This window comes from Lichenostomus cassidix, chromosome 3 (assembly GCF_008360975.1).
Source record: "Lichenostomus cassidix isolate B80296 chromosome 3, HeHo_3.0, whole genome shotgun sequence".
Lineage (NCBI taxonomy): Eukaryota > Metazoa > Chordata > Aves > Passeriformes > Meliphagidae > Lichenostomus > Lichenostomus cassidix.
Genome location: NC_139483.1, coordinates 44033775 through 44054227, shown reverse-complemented (window position 1 = coordinate 44054227; position 20453 = coordinate 44033775). Strand labels below are relative to the sequence as shown.

At 36.2% G+C, this 20453-nt stretch overlaps 1 protein-coding gene across 12 annotated transcripts in view; it reads right to left on the bottom strand.

Annotated features, from left to right (window-relative positions):
- Nucleotides 1-20453, bottom strand: part of RYR2 (ryanodine receptor 2) — a 383225-nt gene that overhangs the window by 150427 nt on the left and 212345 nt on the right. For all 12 annotated transcript variants that reach the window (XM_085055535.1, XM_085055538.1, XM_085055530.1 and 9 more), the window contains 6 exons: nt 19342-19534; nt 17409-17625; nt 17090-17194; nt 13108-13211; nt 8898-8981; nt 5204-5363 (listed from right to left, as the gene is read on the bottom strand). In XM_085055535.1, coding sequence (XP_084911661.1) covers nt 5204-5363; nt 8898-8981; nt 13108-13211; nt 17090-17194; nt 17409-17625; nt 19342-19534 — 863 coding nt within the window. The remainder of the gene's footprint in view (nt 1-5203; nt 5364-8897; nt 8982-13107; nt 13212-17089; nt 17195-17408; nt 17626-19341; nt 19535-20453) is intronic.

Here is a 20453-nt window from a genome sequence, read left to right as displayed (position 1 = left end):
GGATATGTGACAGTGCATATAAGCAAAATTCAAAAGAATCTTCGGCTGTGATCTCTACAATCAGTGGGGAGACCTAGAAGTCATGTATTCAGGAAGAGAGAGGAGGTTGGTAATGTACTTTAAATTATTTTCATTTGCTTTCTGATCTCTAAGCTCAACATTTTTCTCTCTTTTTCCATCTTTTCCTTATTTATATGGACATTGGGATTCTCCTGTATGCATAACATCACAGTTTTACAAATGACAAAATATACCCTAAGTTCATGGATAAACTTAAATGAGTTCTGAATATTTTCCATTTGATTGTGAAGATTTAGTCACAAATAGATCCTTTTATACTTCAATGCTATTTTTCCATCATCTTATAATGAAAAATTCCTTAAAAGTAACCACAAAAAAACCCTCATGTAATTATGATAGGACTGAATGTCAAAATCTGTAAAGGTAAAAAAAAATATAAAAAGCCCTCTCTCATAGCACAGATGTGATTATTTTAATTTAGTTGCAGCAAGGCTATATTGCTCCTTTGCCTGGCTCTAATTCCTGTATGTGTCCTTGTTCATGTACCATTTCCCCAGTTCCAAGACCACCAACTTGCAGGTAATCATTTTCTCCCTTAAAGGGCCACTGCCAAGTATTTTCATTCTGATTTTGTGCTTCTTTTTCCACTTACCCTTGCTACTTAATATGTTCCTTGAAGCAGAAACACATATTTTTCCTACTTGTTTTGTTCCCTCTGCTCCTTTCATGGAGCAATAAGAGACTGCGAGTCTGTACTACTGAAAAATACTTACTTGTTTGTGATCAGTGTCATCATAGCTGTCAGGACAGTTCTGGGAAAAGGATTTATTAGCTAACTTGTGCTCCCTCTCCTGGCTGGCTGGTTGGCTCTGCAGCAGCAGAACAAAAATACTGTATATAGTCATGCACAAAATGTAGCTTGCTATATCTTGTTAAGAAAAAAGCCTGACAAGCAGTGGTGGATTTAGAAGATGAAAAAAATCTGGAAGTTGGAAGGCATTTTCCCCAACAGTTTTTTAAAGGACATGGTTTTTACATTAACCACTTGACAGTATCCCTTTATTTTTTACATTTTATATAATCCCAAAATGGTGAGGCACTCATACAGAACAGGCGTACCAGATTATTTCTTTCATCCTACAGCCACAGCACGATTGCTGTCTATAACATATTTCCCAGTGATTATTTCATCTACTTTCAGACATCTGTAAGCTTCTTTCCCTTAGGAAACTATTTTATAGCTCTGCAAGATATGTTTACAGTATTATACAGCATAACATCGTATCACTTTATTCCAGTACTGTAACATGTCACAGTAATATGATGGGATGACAGAATGTAACCCATGAAATAAACCCACTGGAGTCAAGCAGAAGAAGCACGTAGCAGTGTGGACAACAGCTAGAGCAAGCAGCTGGCCATATGATATGTATGTTAGCTAAATGAGAAGCATCTCTGAACTGCACCCAGAAGGGAGAGCTTCACTATTCTGCTCTCTTCTTATGGATTGTATTAAATGGTATTTGTTTTCTGCACATTGTAAGCACTCCTCAAACTCAGCAGGTCTTTTCTCCAGAAGAAAAGAAATCAATTATTTGAAAACAAAAAAATTATGAAATTAAGAGCAAATCAACATCCAAAGCATGGTAGCTTCTTGCAGGAATTACTACTGTTGAGAAAGTTTTAAAGGGCATCATCTACGTGTTCATCTATCCAAGAGACTGCAGTAACTTGTCTGCCAAGAATAAGAGAGTAAAGTATACTGTTGATCTTGTAAATCTGCTTCCTGAACATAACAAATATTTCTGAGCTCTTTTTCACCTTTAACAATCATACTCTGTTGCAAGCATAACTATGACACTGTTCACTGCACCATTGCACTACATTCTCAACAACTGTGCCTAACTCAGCACACAAAAGTCTTCAGTCAGTTTGAATGAATCAGACACAAGAAAAAAACTTAGATGTTTAAAGCATAAGCACTCAGTACCGCAAAACCCCAGTTAAGTGTTTTCCAACTCCAAATGCGATCAGTTTCACAGACACTTAAGCTTTTTACTTTTAAATTCTCTAGGATCTCCTCTGCATGCCTGTAACTGTCTTTGTCTTAATAAGGAAGAACAGCTCAATATTTATCGTACATACCTAAGCCCAGTGAAGATTTAGAGCCGAAGCATTTGTCTAAGACTTTCAGAACATAACCTGGTAGTCAAAATCAGAGCTTAACTCATACCAATTTCTCAAAAAATATCTGAAAACTTAACTAGAGACTACCATTCTGACAACCTTTTTATACAAAATCTTGTCCTTGGCCATCAGAATGGATTTAGATACCTAAATCCTATTTGTCCAGTCAGACATCTTTGAGGTTGTGAAGTAAATTTTTAAAAAACTCTTGAAAAATTAGTAACTCACAATTCAGTAATTACAAGAGTAAGGAGTTTGAAACTAAACCTCTATTTTCCATGAGCTTTTTCACACCAGATTATAAATTTTAATAAGGGAGCACAGAGTTAATTTTCATGTTTGAACTTTGTCATCCAGTGAGCAGGAAATTTATTAGGAAGGGAGCCTAGGGAAGGCCAGAGTTCCGAGGCCAAGAGTTCCAAGAGTTTCCCTCAGGAAAGTGACAGCAGGAAAGCATTTTAGGAGTCAGTAGATAAAACAGAGAGAAGTGTTCCATGAGTAGATCAGTCCTCTTGTCTCAATTTTTCTCTCTCCCTGTGAGCCTCAAAAATGTCTCCTCACAGGGCTACAACATTTTAGGCTCAATAGTAAGTTTAGTCTCTTTCCCTAGGCCCAGCACTGAGAACATAAGACAGACTTCATGATTCTGAAGTGTTTAAGTTTAGGTTATATCCTCTACTAGATTTGTTTGATCAATGTTTTTGGGCTTTTAGGGATTTTTGTTTTTAAACCCAAGTTGTTGCCTGGAGCAACTCCACTGCCTTTTGGGAACCATAATAAAACGAATGATTTATGACTATCACATCACACCTCTTCAAATGCAGAACCTTCTATATCAACAGGCACACCAAAACATACATAATGACAGTGTATAATAAACGTATTGCGTAGACATAAAGGAGAAATTTTTTTCACTGCCACCCACTCCCATTACACCTTTTACGTATCACTCCCAAACCGGTAACACTGGGAAAGACTGACATTATCATTTAACTGACTTTTCTACTTAATACCTCACGAATTCAGAAGACATGCAATTTAGCTGCAAATTCACTCCAGTAAATGTGACAAAATTATTTGTGGGTTTTTTTCAAAGATGCACAGACACAAAGGGTAGGTTAGATTGTCTTCAAGATCTAAGAAACTTTATTCACTACATATGAGTCATGGGATTAAATTTTCCCAGTGCTAGTTAGAAACATAATTAGCTGAGAAATGCATTTGATTCCAGAAACTTTTTAACTTGATCTTAACCAATAAATTCTGTTGCAAAACCGAATTTAATTTGGGGCTGTGACAAGTTGATATCAAAGTTGTAACTATTTCTCAACTTCCATTCATTTCAAAGCTCCCAATTGGCAAGGCCCTGCATTGAAAATGATTGGCTTCTGGAAGAATAAAAATATGGGAGACATGGTATAAATTATTGCGTGGATTCTTTAATATACCAGAAATATTTCTTTTGAGCATACATTTTTCCATTCTAGAAATTGTGCACAACCTCCATAACCACAGGATTGAAATAGTGAATTCAAAATAAATTTATCCCCTCCCCCAACCTGACAATAGAAAATCATCACTGCCAACACTTCTCATGATTCATATTCCATCAGAAATGTTAACAGCACTTCAAAGAGCCACTTTCTCTTACTTAAAGGTGCAGTATTATGGGAAAACTTAATCCTGTGGTAAGCAGGGAGTTTGCAAAAACACTGAGTTATCTTCAGTGTTTTTCTAGTATGGAATATGTATATTCCAGTCTGCAAACAGAAGGATTAGCTCACTGTCTGCCTAGACCCAAATACAGAACACAGATTGCCTAAGTAGCTTACGAAGTAACACAATGACAGCTTCATAGTAAGATTATATAATGAACTATGTTGAAATGAAAATATGCAGAACATATTTTGTCACATAAGCATATTTGTATGCGATGAGGTGAAGTTAAGTCCTTAATATATATAAAACCATATTAATTTTTTATTTTATAAAAAGGTTTTGCAAATAGAATTAATTTTGGTCCTGTAATAAACAAAATTGACATATGCAGCAGTGAAATGTATAACTCAAATTTTTGTCAAAAACAAAACGACTGTTTGTAGGAAGAAAAGTCTCTGTACCTACAAAACAGCTGTTCCTCATTTTTGCAAAAATAATGATCTTTTGTGCTCACCACAAACCAATGAAAACTCATTTTTATCCCCAAGGGGTGAATTTTCCTACAATTTCACTGTGAAATGCTACTACAAAATTATTAACGCAAGTGAAGAGACCTTTCTGTACATAAAATTCATAATCACAAAAATAATAGAAAATCTTAAGGGAAAACTGATGTAGTAGCTATCTTGAAAAATACTGTTAGGCTCATTATATACCCAATTGGCTGATTTTGGGGATTTTTTTAAGAAACCAAGCAATCTGAGTTTTGCTTTTAATAATCCACCATGCTTTATTCTTACTCGCCTCCCTTGTAACACATTGTGATAACTACAAAATAATATTGCTATTTACTGAAACAGAAAAACAAAAGTAGGACAGGAACCTGAGATTGACTTAACTATACTCAGCTAAACATGACTTCTGCCAGAAATATAACATTAGCAAAGTTATTACTAGAAGTTTACACTCTGATTTTCCTGGATAAACAAAATTATTCCATTCCCAGAACTGCAAACATTTAAATGATTCCCCTAGTGCAAGTCAATGTTTACATTTCCTAAAATACTGGAGCACATTAGCTTCCTGCATGCAGTTTTCTCACCCTGAGATATAGATAGCATACAAGAATATACCACCAAGTTTTTTAATGCTTGTAAAAGAGTCTCATACTGCTATTCAGGAGGATTGCTTTTATTATGTATTTTTCTTTTCTTTGACTGACAGACTTGCATTCATTGGCTGTTTCTTCCTGATTGTGTATCACCATTGTTTCCTCTTAACTGTGAAATATCTCAATAGATAAGTGCTGTTTTAAGTGTCTGAAGTTGGCACTTACCTGCTGGATGCCATATGTCCAGCCTTGCCTTATACGGTCCCTTGCCCACACATTGTGAGCATTCTCTGCTAGTTTATCCACCATAGCTTCTTGAGAGGGGGTCAGCTTGATAAAACTCAGATCCATGGGTGCTGGCTTATATCCACTCAACAGCTGATAGCTGTTGAAAGAAAGAGAACTTGCAGTTACTTTGCAGCAAGAAAAGAATTAATAGAAACCACTAAAGGAAAGAAATAACATCTATGCAGTATATATAACATCTATGCAACATATCTATACAAATGTGATATATGCCTTTGAACATAAACAATAATAATATACATTTGGTTTCTGATTTGTTTTTTATTTTGATTCTATTACAAGCTAATTGCATCTTGATTGGATGAACTGATAATGAAAGCTACCCAAAATGGTCTGAACTAAAAATGTTTTTAAAGTATTTTAGTAATGCCACATATTCAAAGTAGTAGATTAAGATGTTTATCTAAATGCTTATATCAACACTATTATTACTACCTCTGAGCAGATCACAATACTCATTAAATTCTATCCACTTCCTACTGAAACAGAAAAATACATTTTTCCTAGTACATAGAGGGATGTTAAGAGACAGACCAGGTCAAATGGCTTTCTCAAGACTAGTTATGAAACCCACCTTAAAAGTCTGTCATCATAATAATTCACACCTTAACTATCCTTCAAATCATAGAAGCAAACGTTTAAAATTTAAGCATGACTGCATAAGAGAAAGGCAGCTTCCTCACTTATTTTAGCACTCCTAGGAATGCTACTTTTATGAAGTTGTTCCCTTCCAACTAAATACAAAAATCTCCTACTTATGAACAGACCTTCAATAAAGGAAATGAAGCACATGGTCATGGATGCAGCACAACAGGACTTACTAAATTTACAATGGAAACCTACAACATTTTGTGGCACCACCATGGTGGTGGGACACGGCTCCCCTTACATCATCTGATGAGGGAACACACAGTGAAAGAGGAGCAGGAAGAGTGTGGGGGAAGACAGACAGGGACTGTACAGGGTGTCTGTGCCCACAAGGCAGCCTCTGTGACCTGACACAGTTGGTTCCAGCTGGCCCCAGACGGCACTCACTGCTGGCCAAAACTGAGTTCCTCAGCCACGCTGGAGATGCCTCAGGAAAAATATTTTTAAGAAAAGGCAAAGTGCTTCACTGGCGGAGAGGAGTGAGAGGGAAAAAAAGTGTGAAAAACAGTCTGCAGACAGCAGGGCTAGGAATGTGGAGGGAGCAGAGGCTCTCCAGGTGACAGAGCTAGGGCTTCCCTGTGGCCCCAATAAAAAACAGGCTGGAGCTGGTGGATGGATGTACCCTGAATATCTCTGAGTACAGACCTCATGATCTTAAAGGTCTTTTCCAACCTAAATGATTCTATGACTCTATTTCTTTTCCAGCATACAAAGCACTACTGTGGCTGAACAAAAGGAATCTGGAAAATAAACAATAACATTCTCTCATAGAAATTATACACCCTGGGGTGTATAAAGAATGGCTAGTTTAAATAATTGTCCAATTATTTTCTAAACAATTTTGTTATTTTCTTGTGTTTTCTTTGTTTGTACTGACAAAGAGAAACCCATCAAATGAAGTACTATTTATCCCTATTTATATTCGTAAACATTAAAATACTTTACAAATCCAAATTAATTATCTTCTGTGACAAGCATCTTAAAACACATCTAAACAAATTATTTGTTGAAAACAGAAATTTAAAACAACCAAGTATTTAAGCAGGATTACCACCTATAAATATGAGGTTGGATCTTCCTTCAAAAGAAACACAGTAAAAAGAAAATGTTTAAGTTTGAAAACAACAATTCAAGAACATCATTCCAAAATCAGCCATCCACATAGCTCCCAATCTGCATTTTTCTATTACAGAAAGCCCACACTGGAGTTAACTGCCCTCACAGTTAATTCTCCTCAGGTATGTGAAGTCACTTCAGTGAGTAAAACAAGACAGTAATGGAAACAGTGAAACATATGAAATTAGCACACTTGTCAGGTTGGCAATTACTGTGCTCTCTCCTGTCACGCTCCCCTGCACGAGCTTTTGAGAATATTGCCACAAAGTTTTCCTTTCCTTTCTGCTAGTTTTTTCAACCCATTATATGTGAGGTATCAAAATTCTGACTATGTATGTATGACTTCAGTTTTCTGAAGTTTTGACTGCTAATGACATTAAATAGACTCAACATTATTGGTCTTCTTATATTGGGAAGTATAATTTCTTCACACTTCAGATTTAGCTGCAGTCTTTCAAAAGCAGGAAATTTGATGCACTTGAATAATCTTGCAAATGTGTATATATTTCTGCCCAGGAAATTCAGAACAAAAGTACAGAAGGCCCTAGATATCTCTTCTCCTTTGAGAGATATACAGTTATTTTGGAATACCAAAACTGAAGAACAGTTTGGGGGAACTTAAATCAATACCTTGCTTTTATTCCCATTCATTCTGGCAAAGTCACCACATCAGGGATTCTGGAACTGTGATATCAATGGTATGTAAATCTGTGCAGTGTGGTAGATATCAAAGACTTGAGGGTCCAGGTTCTTACAGCTACCTTGCAGTAAAGTATTACACAGAAGCCTGCAGGAACCTTGCCAGAATGAGGCACATGCTTTTGGCTCATGAAAGGAAGAAAGAAGGCATGCTGTAGTTAACCATGGGCTGGAGGCAACCACACTGGCCTTAGGGTCTGCATGTAACACTAAGGTATGGGCCAGTGAAGGATTGCTGTGAATAATGGAGATATGCAACAGCAGAAAAACCACTATTTCTGCACAGAGCACATTCCTGCAAAGAGCAGTGAGTTCCGACTGGTGGCAGGAGCTCAGCTACCAGCAGTTACCAGCCATAACCAAGGAAACTAAATTGCTAATTTAAATTCAGGAATAACAGACCCTATAGAAGTTGTCTCCCAATAAAACTGTGACCTTTATCTCTCTGGTTCTGACATATTATATAATCCTCCTTCATCCCATGGGCTCAAGTGGACGTTGGGCAGTGGGGCTGTAATATAGGCATATGAAACTATAGTTCCATTTTCTGAACTGTATGTTCAAGTTGCCAAATTCTTCATTCCCAAACTGTGTGGAGGTGCACTGGTGCTAAGAAGCCAGGGCATCTTGGCTGGGCCATGAAAGCTGGTTTCAGAGCTCTGGTAGTAGAGGCCACTATACCATACCAGGCTGAGCCCCATCCTATCAATTCTGCTGCCAATGTATCTCTTGGGAAGAAAGTCAGGTGATTGTACCAGCTCTCTACACCTCAAGTCATGGCCACTTGAGGACTTTTAAAAGGGTTACCTTTAAATATCTGCAGCATAGTAAAATACATTGATAAATTTACTGTAAAAATTCTTTAAGAAGTCTCTGTAGTACACACCATATATAAAAGAAACATGAAACAATGAATGTCAGACATTTCAATGAAGCACAAAACCCCGACAGTTTGTCTACACATCAGGTGACAAATATGTGGAAGAAAACCTATGGATGGAGGCGCAAAACTTTCTGAATATTCTTGAAAATTCATGTGCATACATGCATGCCCAAGAATAAAACTAGCAATGTAAATATCAGATTGTTAAAACAGAGTTCACTTAATTGACATTGCCTGAGAAGAAGTCACATTTGAATTTCAACTTACTTCTTTGGAAGTTTCATTTTTTTCACTTTTTCTTCAGCGCGTTCATCAGCAATTCCAACATGGCAGCCTAAGGCCAGCAGGGTTCTAGGGCACAGAGATCAGAGATTAATTACTGACATTGTTTCTATATTTAGAGTTCCTGCTGTGAATAAAAACAGTGCTATAAAACAAATGAGACCTATTAAAATTACTGCAATAAAATATGGAAAGATCAACACCAGCTTTTTTGTACATGTAATTAGCTTTCTGATAGTGTTAGGAAAATGTCACAAGACATTCCTAAAAATTTTAATAAAAACACGAGTAAGGTACTGCAAAATGGAACTATCATATAGTCTATTTCATCTATGAGATATCAGTTTGAAGATTCCCTGCCCTTGAAATATTATTTCTGCTTTATATACTTATTCATATAACTTACATACTCATTCAGACTGCTTCATATCCAGATCATTTTATGTTATATTACTTACATCAAATCCAATGAAAAGAGAAAAGACATAAAATGTCACTTGTTATCCTTAGAATGTGTCTTCTTTTTGAAGAGGCTATTATTTAGAGAATTTAGTTGGATCTGTATTTTTTTTAGGACTCACCACTGAAGAGAGGACAGCAGCATGATAAGCATTAGGCCAAAACTGCCATCTTATTCAAGCCTATTCACGACAGCATCTCATGTACCTACCACAAGCCTTAGGTATAAGGTTTTACAGAGCCAATGAAACAGGTCATTGTGGCCTGACTGCAAAATGCAGGTCATTTCAGAAAACAAACACTCGACATAACCTTAAAACAACATTGACAGTATTAATTGGGTTTGTGATTACTTCAGACTTATTCCTTTCCTTAAAATCACATGTTCAGCAGCACAAATTTTAAGTCTCATTCATCTCCAGGACTTGATCTGCAAGTTATCAAATTTTTGTTCCTGCATTAATATTCAATGTTGGGTTATAAAGTCTCTCTTCAGTCTAGGTGCATTACTAAAATATTGACATTGAAATTAATAGAAATGCTAGACAAAAGTCAGAGACTTAACTTTGGAGTCAGACGAGAATTTTCTCAAAACCTGAGGATAACCATATCTTTGATAGAAACTGACTACGGAAGAAATCACAGGTGTAAACACCTTGGACTCCATTCCAAATTTTCCCAAAGTGGAAGAAAGGTGTCAAACAAGGTTTTTATTTATTTTTTCCACTAGGTAAAACAATATTTTCTAGTCCTGCTTTAACTCTATGTACTGCTCTTGAACTGACTGGAGCAGGGGGAAAAAAAATGGGAGCATAAATACTCTTCCAATATTATTTCTCTTTGCAGATGAATTGTGAGTTTCAAGGAGATTCTTACAGCATATTTTTAGTGGTAGCTACATGATGTAAGTCCTACTCTTATGGGCTGTGAACCCTGATTTAAAATTAGACAGTGAAATCAGGAATGAGGAAACTAATATCCAGTGGCCACCTTCTCCAAAACACACTATCTGCTAAGAATACTCCATGCAGCTAAATTTCAACTGGCATAAATAGTACATGACTCCTATGCAGATATCACCAGCATAAGTAGGAGTACAGAGCTAATAGTGAAATGCATTACAGAGGAGCTAACCTCTGGTAACCCCAATTTTCTTGTAATGTAAGCCACAAATTTGGACACTACATTATCTCTACGCAAAAACAACAAATTCAAATAATAGTTCCACTGGAGGACAAAATGACAGACTGTACTGGCAGAATCTGAAAAACCATTAAAGCACTTCAGACCTAAGCAAGAAAACTAAAAGTGGCTCAATGCAGCTCTCATTGTCACAATGATACATGTAATTATTACACAAGACTGAGTCAATACTTAGATATGGGAAAGTCAGTCACAAAATAATAAGCAAGGACAACAAAAAATACATACAAGACCAAACTATACTATATATACAAGAATGTGTGGAAACAGAATGAGCAAGCATATTTTAATCCGATGACATTTTCAGAGGCAACTCATTCCTGCATCTTGACATTTCATACAGTATGCAATTTTTATGGCTCATAAAGTATTCAAACATACTGAAAAATATACACAGATCTCAATATATGGAAAAGAAATCTTGTATCAGATAATATGATTTAGATCTTCCTTGGTTTATAACTCTCTTATCTGGCAGCAAAACTGGCAACAAAACTGGCAACAAACCACCAAGGAAAACACAATTACGGTCAGCATTATTCTCAATGTCTTGCAACTATTTCAAGTAAGCAGTTTGATGCAAATTGTAAAGAAAACTATTAGAAGTTTTTAAATAACATTTTCTTTCCCTCTTCCCCTTTCTCCCCCTTTCAAGGTTGACAGCTAGTAGACTAGACACATCTAGTATTGAAATAATCAAGATAGGTTACAATTAAAGCTGTCTCTTATGGATCACCTAGAACTGAATAATGCACTGATTTTTCCACATTTTCAAGCTAGTAGAAATAAACTGAGCATGACACTCGTAGTCCCTGAGCAAGAGATGTCTACATGATAAATACAACTCGATATTACGAAATTAGAACTTCATTTTTCAGAAAACAAAGACTAATACAAGAAAGTAAGGAAGACTTAGCTCAGCAAGCATACAGACTTTGAAATACATAGAAGGAATGCTTTATATTTCAGACACGATCCACTTAATGGAAAAACTCTTTCTAGAGTAAGAATAATATTACTAAAAAAGAGTAATCCATAAATTGTATGTTTATAAAACAAAAACTTACTTTCTTTGTTTTGACAGAGTTAGATTAGAAAAGCACTGGATCCTGAACCAGTAATCATGTAAGGACTCATTAAATTTGTTCAATACTTAGTGAAACATTGGCAGTGTGCATTTAATTATGAGAGCATGATTTTTCTGCTGCCTGAGTCATATGATATAGAGTATTCTAGGAAAAGATCCAACTGTGGTGAAAGTTAATGACATCACCTTTTGTAGTTTCATAAAACAGAAAGGAAGTATGTATTCTGAATCCTTAGTACATTGCTCTGCTCCCAGGAAATGGTTGAAAACTTTCCTTATAATTCTAATATCTACCTGTAGAAAATTTGAACTTATTTTCTTGCTTCCAGTTCAATTTCTCTCTGAATGCTTTACCTCTAAAAAATGGCAAAATATCCCTCCAGAAACTGTCTAGCACTTAGGGTCATAAATATGTTTTTTTACTGAGTAATTTATTTACTGTGGGAATGGTAGATCAGTAAATAATGCAGAGAAGCTGGCCCAAAAAATCTGCAAGAAGTTCCAGAAGGAATGTACTACATAGCTTTCTTCTATGAGTACCCAAAGTCCTTTTATTCTGAGTGTAAACACTATTTTCCACTGTAAGTTTACATGGCAAATATTTTAATAATATAGGACAAATATCCACAGAAAAGTACTATCACATGTGGACATTCATCCTTCGTAAACTCTCTGAACAGGAAAAAGTGACTATATTCTAGCAAGAAAAAAAAAAGAAATCATAGATTTCAAGAATAGGTGACTGGAAAACCCCACCTATCAAGCATTTATCAGTTTGAGAAATATTTTTACATGATGGCTATATGCAATGCTATATATGGAAGAAATTACTTACACTTATAGATTTTTCAATTCATTTACAACAAAGTAAGAACTCATACCTCCTTGACTGACAAAGCTGAGGTGAAGAATTCTATTTTTGTGAACCAGAAAACTAGATTACTTCAACAAACCCTTTAATGTCCCATTGAAATTTTCTAGCATTCCAGCCAGAGAGCTTCCACGATATTCACACATCTAACCACTCATCCACAAAAGGAGGGAATGCCTACTACTGCTTGTTCCATGGCAACATGCACAGATGACACAGAAATAGCAGCAAGGGGTTTGAAGGAAAGTTCCTAATTTAGTGACATGCAAAAAATAAAAATCTATTGAGTGTCAAACTGTATTTTATCCATAAAGAAAATTAAAAGACGTTAAACTAAATTGATTTAAACCAAATAAGAAGAAAATATTTTTTCTTCTAAAGCTTCTAAAGCTAAAGACTATCAAAGTAATTTGCATTGCAAATACATAATTCATTAATATATCTCACTCCCTCATTTGCATATTATTACCCTCATCTACACATCAAATTTTAATTCATGTGTCAATTTACAATTTTGGAAACTGCTTCTCCTTAGGAAACTCTAACCATAAACTTCAAAAGTTCTAGCAACTTACTTCAGTGTTTCAAGTGACATTTGCAAGTTATAATTTCTTTCCTGCTCTGGCAATTTCGAGAATTCCACTAAGCATGGGTGTTGTCTTTTGTTGTCATCTCTAACCTGAAAAAACAGTAAATAAACAAGCTTAACATGCCTTAAAAACTTAAAGAAATTTAAAACCAGTCCAATCTACAAGGTACTTAAAGCTGATCCTGTTAGAATTACTCAAAACGGACAATACTTCAAAACAGAAAGCATTCTGTATTCTCAGAGCATGAACATTGTATTCAAGCACGGCAGAATTTGCATTTGCAAATAAATCAGATTTGCATGTCTCAAGTGGAATAAATGCTAATTTGTACATGTTATTATACAGATGTTCACAGGAAATATGCAAAGTTCAAGAACAGTGCAATCTACATTTTGTTTTGACATACAGTGATAAAGTACTATTTCATCTTCAGCCCCATGTCTGAAAAATCCTACATCCTGTTTGTATAAATATGTTGATACAGAGAGTACTGAAATCCTTACCCAATGAAAATAACAATAGAAAAGATAAATCTTCCCCATCTCTTGATTCAGAAAATGTTTGTTTCTAAGTTATTTGCAATACCATACAAGCAGAATGTGACTGTTCAGAAGTCACATATGATAGGGACATGAATAGCTTGAAAATGTTACCTAAAAGACCCCGATGCAAGTGTTAACATCTGCTCAGTTGAGACAACTTTTTTAACCATATATTATAACATTTTTGTGTCAGTCTTTGATGGACCATAAGTTCACTATTTATATTAACCTTTAAAGTTGCAAAGTAAAAGTTATTGAAAAATAACATTATTGACTTTTGACCAATCAGATAATTCTGCTGGAAAACTGAATGTTAACAGTTGAAGTTAAGAAGCCTAATTGTTACACTTTTTCAACATTGATATTTACACTACTACTTAATCTAGTTTATTCAATCTCATGAAATAAAATACATTTCCCTATAATACTTCTGAGTAGCATAGTTTTTGCATTTTGATCTAAGCACATAAGGTGCTTACATCAAATTGGACAGCAGTCATTTGTTTATGTTTTGGATTGAAAAATATTTACTGTCTCCAAGGGGTATTTATCTTCATTTGATGGGAATAATGTTCTTTGGACAGACAATACAGCCAATTCAAATGTCAAACTACTTAAACAAAATTAATAGAAGCTACAATGAGAAATAGCTTTTAGCAGCACTGAAAAGATTTATTTGCAGATTTCTTTCTAAGTTCTGTGGCAATCCGCATTTAAAAAATTGAGTATAGTCTCTGAGTTTATACCTGTGTACAGCTAATTTAAGTTTTGGCTATCAGGTATTTTACTCAGAATTCCAATATTAATTTATTTCCCTGAGTGACACTTTTTCTGCTCTACAGCTACAATGTATAATAATTCTATTATATAGTCAACATATATTTGTGGTTTGCCTTCCCATTCCCTTTTTTTTTCCTGAGCAAAATATGATAATCTACTGCTTTGCAAACACATTCTATTAGTGGCAGAACCAATGACATTCATCAATTTTTAATTTTTGTGGCTAGTTTCAAATGTGCAGTGATACTGAACAGAAACAAAGGAATGAAGGTGTGTCTGATGATTACTATAGCAATCATATTCTGACATAATGAAGCCAATTTAAAAAGTTGATAATTTTTCTACATTAGCTTGCTATTTTACTTTGATACATGCATACAATGCAGTAGTAATATCACATGCAATAGTGGGTATCTTGGTGGTGATACTCATGCAGATTTGATGAAGCAGATATGTAGGAGGAATATAAAATGCTACAAGAGATTTTTTTAATAATCTGGAGGGTCATGTAAATAACCTGTATATTAGCCTTTAAACTTTTAGACTTGGCTAAAAAACACCACTATCTACTACATATAACAAAGGTTTCTCTGAACTGAAAAGACAAATTAACATTAGAGGATTTGTGTGCATCTAAATAAGCTAATTTATGGGCCATGCCTTTCCCCAGTACTCAGTAACTGTGGTGCACGAATTCAGGTAACTAGAATGGGCAACAGTGGCTTAAATCCAGATGATAGCAAACTGGGAGGAGCTGCTGACTCCCTGGAGGGCAGGGAGGCCCTGCAGAGAGACCTTGACAAATTGCAGGTCTGGGATGGGGCAACCCTGGATGTACAGACAGACCAGGGAATGAGAGGCTGGACAGCAGTGCTGTGGAAAGGGACCTGGGCATCCTGGTCCATGGCAAGTTGAACATGAGCCAGCAGTGCCCTGGCAGCCAGGAGGGCCAAGCATGTCCTGGGGTGCATCAGGCACAGCACCACCAGCCAGGCAAGGGAGGGGATTGTCCTGCTCTGCTCTGCTCTGCTCTGCATTAGGGCAGCCTCACCTCGAGTGCGATTTTGGATGTCAGAATGTAAGAAAGATATAAAGCTGTCAGAGAGTGTCCAAAGGAGGGTCAGAAGATGGTGAAGGGCCTTGAGGGGAAGCCATATGAGGAGAAGCTGAGGGCACTTGGTCTGTTCAGCCTGGAGGAGAGGAGACGTTTCTCATGAGGGGAAGCAGAGGGGCAAACACTGACCTCTTCTCTCTGGTGACCAGTGACAGAACCTGTGAGAATTGCCTGAAGTTGTGCTGGGGAGGTTTAGATTGTATATCAGGACAAGGTTCTTCCCCAGAGGGTGGCTGGGCACTGGCACAGGTTCCCTAGGGAAGTGATCACAGCACCGAGCTGGACAGAGTCCCAGAAGTGTTTGGACAATACCCTTGGGCACATAGTGTGACTCTTGGGAATGGTGCTGTGCCGGGCCAAGAGTTGGTAAAGTGACTCTTGGGAATGGTGCTGTGCAGGGCCAAGAAATGGTAAAATCATCTGTGAGAAACCAGAATGATTAAGAAATCAGCCTCCAGAAAATACACATACATTTTGTTACGATCCCAATGTCAGCACATTCTACCACAACTCACTAAAGCCAGATCAAGAAAGCTAAGGTAATTTAAATGATTTAACACCTATTTTCATTTTGAACTTAACTATGTCTATCGCTGCTTAACTTGATACTTATTATATATGGTTTAAATAGTGTTCAACTGTACAATTAGACTCTCGATGATCCATAATGGTACACCAAGAGTTCCTGCAGATTGCTTCACAGCTGGTATAATTACACCACAATTAAAATGTTTTGACACGTTAATTTAACTGAGGTTTTGCATTTGATTTGGTGGGGAAATTAACAACAACAAAATCTAGAGGTCTTCTTGGTTAATCATAAATTTTTAGGTACTGCTGTATGCTACACCAAATATGCCCAATTACCTTAAATTTGTAACCTGAACACCTCAGAAGACCAAAATCTTTTCAGTAACAAAAATAGAATACAGACACGTTTTTACACTTATATCTAGTACCTAAACAGCATTTGGGATACAAATAACAAACGTATAATTTTTTACTGATTGACCTTAAAATGTTTTTTCTACTCCACGAAAAGTAGGAAAGAGATAAGAAAATAGTTATGTAGAGTTACCTAATACAGACATGAGACCGAAGAAGGGGAGGAAAGGAAAGCAAAAAGCAGATTTAATGGAATTTCCCATAGGCAATCCTTATTTAGGACTTCTAAAAGAATTAAGTCAGTCAGCACATGTAAAGAGAACCAAGAATAACTGTTTTCATTTGCTTACTCCACCAGTCAATTGAACACCTTGCTCCAAGAACAAATAGGAGGGGAAAAACTCAGTATGTCCTTTCTGTGCTAACAGTTAGACTGAAAATTTCAGCACCAAATAGCTTTAATATCAGAGTTTTTATTCAGAAATGCTCCAGTGCTGTTGGTTTCGACATACTTTTGGTGGGAAGGTGTTTAAAATCTTACTAATTTTGAGGGGATGATGAAAAATGCAGTCTCATTAGTACATTGAAACCAATACAAAGAATTGTACTAGGCAATTAACAGAAAATTAAGCTGGAAGGTACATACTGGTCCATACTGCCAGCCAAGTTCAATCTTATTCATAACCCAAAGTTCATGGATGTTCTCTGCTAATTTTTCTCTAATCCTTTCCAGGTGGGGAGGCAAAACAATCTAAAGAGAGAAGAGAGCAGAGATAAGAGAGGAAAAGGCTATTACAAATAAGTTGCTTGACATGCCACCCAAACTTTCACTTTGCACAAACCAGATCTCTCAAGAGATCCCAAGAAAAAATGAGTTTGGGACAAGGTGCAAATTCAATCAAATGTGAAGCAACACAGGGCTATAATATGTGTGTGTTTAAAAAGCAATCTTTCCGTTTCCATACCTGGCTAGTATCTACAGGAACTGGAGTGAAAGCTGCTTGTGACAGAGAGACAGTGGGACCCAGCAGGTCTCTTGTATAGCTACGATCTTGTTTGTACTCTCGGCTGTGCTCCACCTTCAGCTTCTCTTTTGGTAGGACAGCTTCAAAGCAAGGAGCATATCCAGGTGGAGGAAGGAACTTGAACTCTCCATGGCGACCTCCAAGCAAGAAACGTACCCTGCAGATATCAGAATTACTTTAGATAACCAAGACACTTTTGGTGTCAAGCTTAAGCAGTCTCTAAGACTAATGAATATTAAACGTTAATTTTTAAAAAAAGAAAAAAAGAAAAAAAAATCAATATTGCAGCTTCTTTGCGTTGTTTACAGTTGAACTTTCTCTAACTGGTGCTGGAGTTTATGATGCAGGAGGTCAAAAAAACATGGGGAAAGTAAATTATTTTTTTTTCTAGTTGATTTTACTTCAATGAAAGCATTCTAAATCATGAGACCAATAATCTCTAAGAGAGAGAATAATCAGTTTACTTAGCACACATATAAAGTAAGCAGCAGCCTTTTGAGTCCCAAAAGGTAGAGATTATAACCCAGAGTAATCAATCAAGCACCTCAGAACTCTTTCCATTGAGGACAAGTCTCCATTCAATTTCATCTGAGAAATAAACCTAAAAACCCCGTGGTTCTTTCTTTTCTCTCATAAAACAGTAAATCCTTAGGACACATTAAAAAAATTCCTGTATTTCTTTCCCTAAAACTTTTGTCATATTAGTAGAAACCCAGAGGAAAGCACTCTTATTCATGACAAAATAGTGAATTTGTCATGGCCTTTTGTTACTGAAAAATTCAATCAATAATGGTGTAGCAATGACATAATACCAACATGATACACCAATGACATCATACTGAAAAACCTTCTTAGAACATTGCCATCCAGACAGAATTAAAAACATCCAAAAATCTAGCCTTAAATCAGAAGAATTATTTTCTGTTCACTGAGGATCTTACAAGAGTTTTGTTAATGCTATACCAGAAAGCGCTCAAAAAACCGCATGCAGCACACAAATATCTGCCAATAATTTCTCTGATAACAGAAATAAAGCATGCTGGTTTAGAGTCTTGCATTTTGTATGCAGATCTATAGTTTTGCCACCTTCTATCTCCTGTACTATGAAAGTCTTAAGAAGTGTATTTTGCATCTGGAATAAGAGGTAGGTGTGTGCTCAGTGTGAAAGCTCTTCACTTCTGAAGCATGCTTTGAATGATCCCTCACAGAGCATTGCTCTGCCTCCAACAGAAATCAGCTTTCAGCCTTCACCTTTGCCGGTCCTGATAAAGTTGGTCCCCCTGCTGGAGCTCCACACAATCTTTTTTTATTATCATAGTCTCAAACTGCTCAATACATGGAAGCAGAAGCCTGGCACCTCAAGTGTGACTTGGAAATTTATAGAAAACCAATACAGCAACCAGAATAGAGACTGAATTCATATTAACTCATGCTGCTGAAAAGGATGTGTATGACCATCATTTCTTAAGGTAAATGCAGATAATGCCTCTTAAAATAGTAGTTACTACCTCATAACAGGTGAATTAGGGAAAATATAATTTTAATATCAAAGGCTGATACAAAATGCTGCCCTGGAGTGAATGTGTAGCAATGTGTCAGTGAAGAAATTATTAAGAAGCTGTTTCTAATATCTGCAAACCACCAGAATACACTGGTGTGCTGAAAAACAACAGATGCACTGTGTCTTCAGGACTTCTTTGTAGCTCTCACTATCCAAGAAGTGGAATTTTGCCAAAAAAGCAGATGCCAGAAAAAGAAATGAGAGCAGACAACCAGGGAAATATTCAGCATATCCATGTATACAGAAAAAAAATAAGGAGACTGGGGAAAAAAAAAAAAACAAACCAAAAAAGCAACCCCATAGGATGCTAACTTTATTCCTGCAGAGAAGCTGACAACTGGGAAGAAGAGGCCATCTATGTTGAAGTTTTCAAACATTCCTTGAACCGGCTGACCGTTTATTCGGAAAGAGATGCTGGGGGCACTAAGGTCCAAACAGCAGCTAATAACATCATCAGTTCTCAATAGATGTTGGTTGGGAGAATTTACTGTTCGTGCCACACAACCTATGGAGGTAACAGAGACACATTTAGTGAAACTTAGGAAAACTGCACAAGTTTTCACAACAAAGAATAGAGAAAAACATCTAAAAAAAGAGGAAAACATTGCTGTAGAGCACAAACACATTGATACACAAATATCTAACCCATGACATCCAAGACCTGATTTTAAGCTTGCAATATAGTGAATAGCAGCATACAGTCATATCAACACAGCTATTTCAATCATAAATAATAAAAGCCAATTACATTAATGGAAGTGAAAATAATTACTGATATCAATGTAAATAACCAAAACCAAGAAAACTACATTTTATTCCTTACATTAGAGAAGTGCAAACTGAAAACAGCCATTAGTAATTACAGTGAAACCTAGTATACTTTTCTAAAAAATGCTTCATTATTTAGACAAAGAAAATGATCTCACTTTGAATTATTTATGGAAAAGTAGGTACTCCCTGTTAATGGCCACACCATGATACTCTCGAAAACTTGTATGAGATGATACTACTCAGTTTCACAATTAAACTGCAAACCAGCATTTTTTCAGCCATATAGAAAGACAGCTGCTTTTTCAAACCACATATATTCAGTAATATATGTATTTTTAATGTTTTTTATGAATTCTAAAGCATTAGTCTATCTTACATCAAATTATATTTACACAAGCACACTTGCTTCCCAAGAGAAATAAGCTATAGAATTCAGAAATAGAAAGTGATTGTGTCTGAGATTTACTGCCATCTGCAGTACAAAATTATTGGAAACCATGGCAGCTGTATGAAAACATCTCTGCACATGTTTTCAAAAAATAACTTATGCACTGTCTGTAAGAGATACACCATGATGCACACTGAGAACAGAGAACTAACTTTTTAACTGTGGTGTCCAACTTTTGTAAACACGAAGGACTTAAATAGCACTA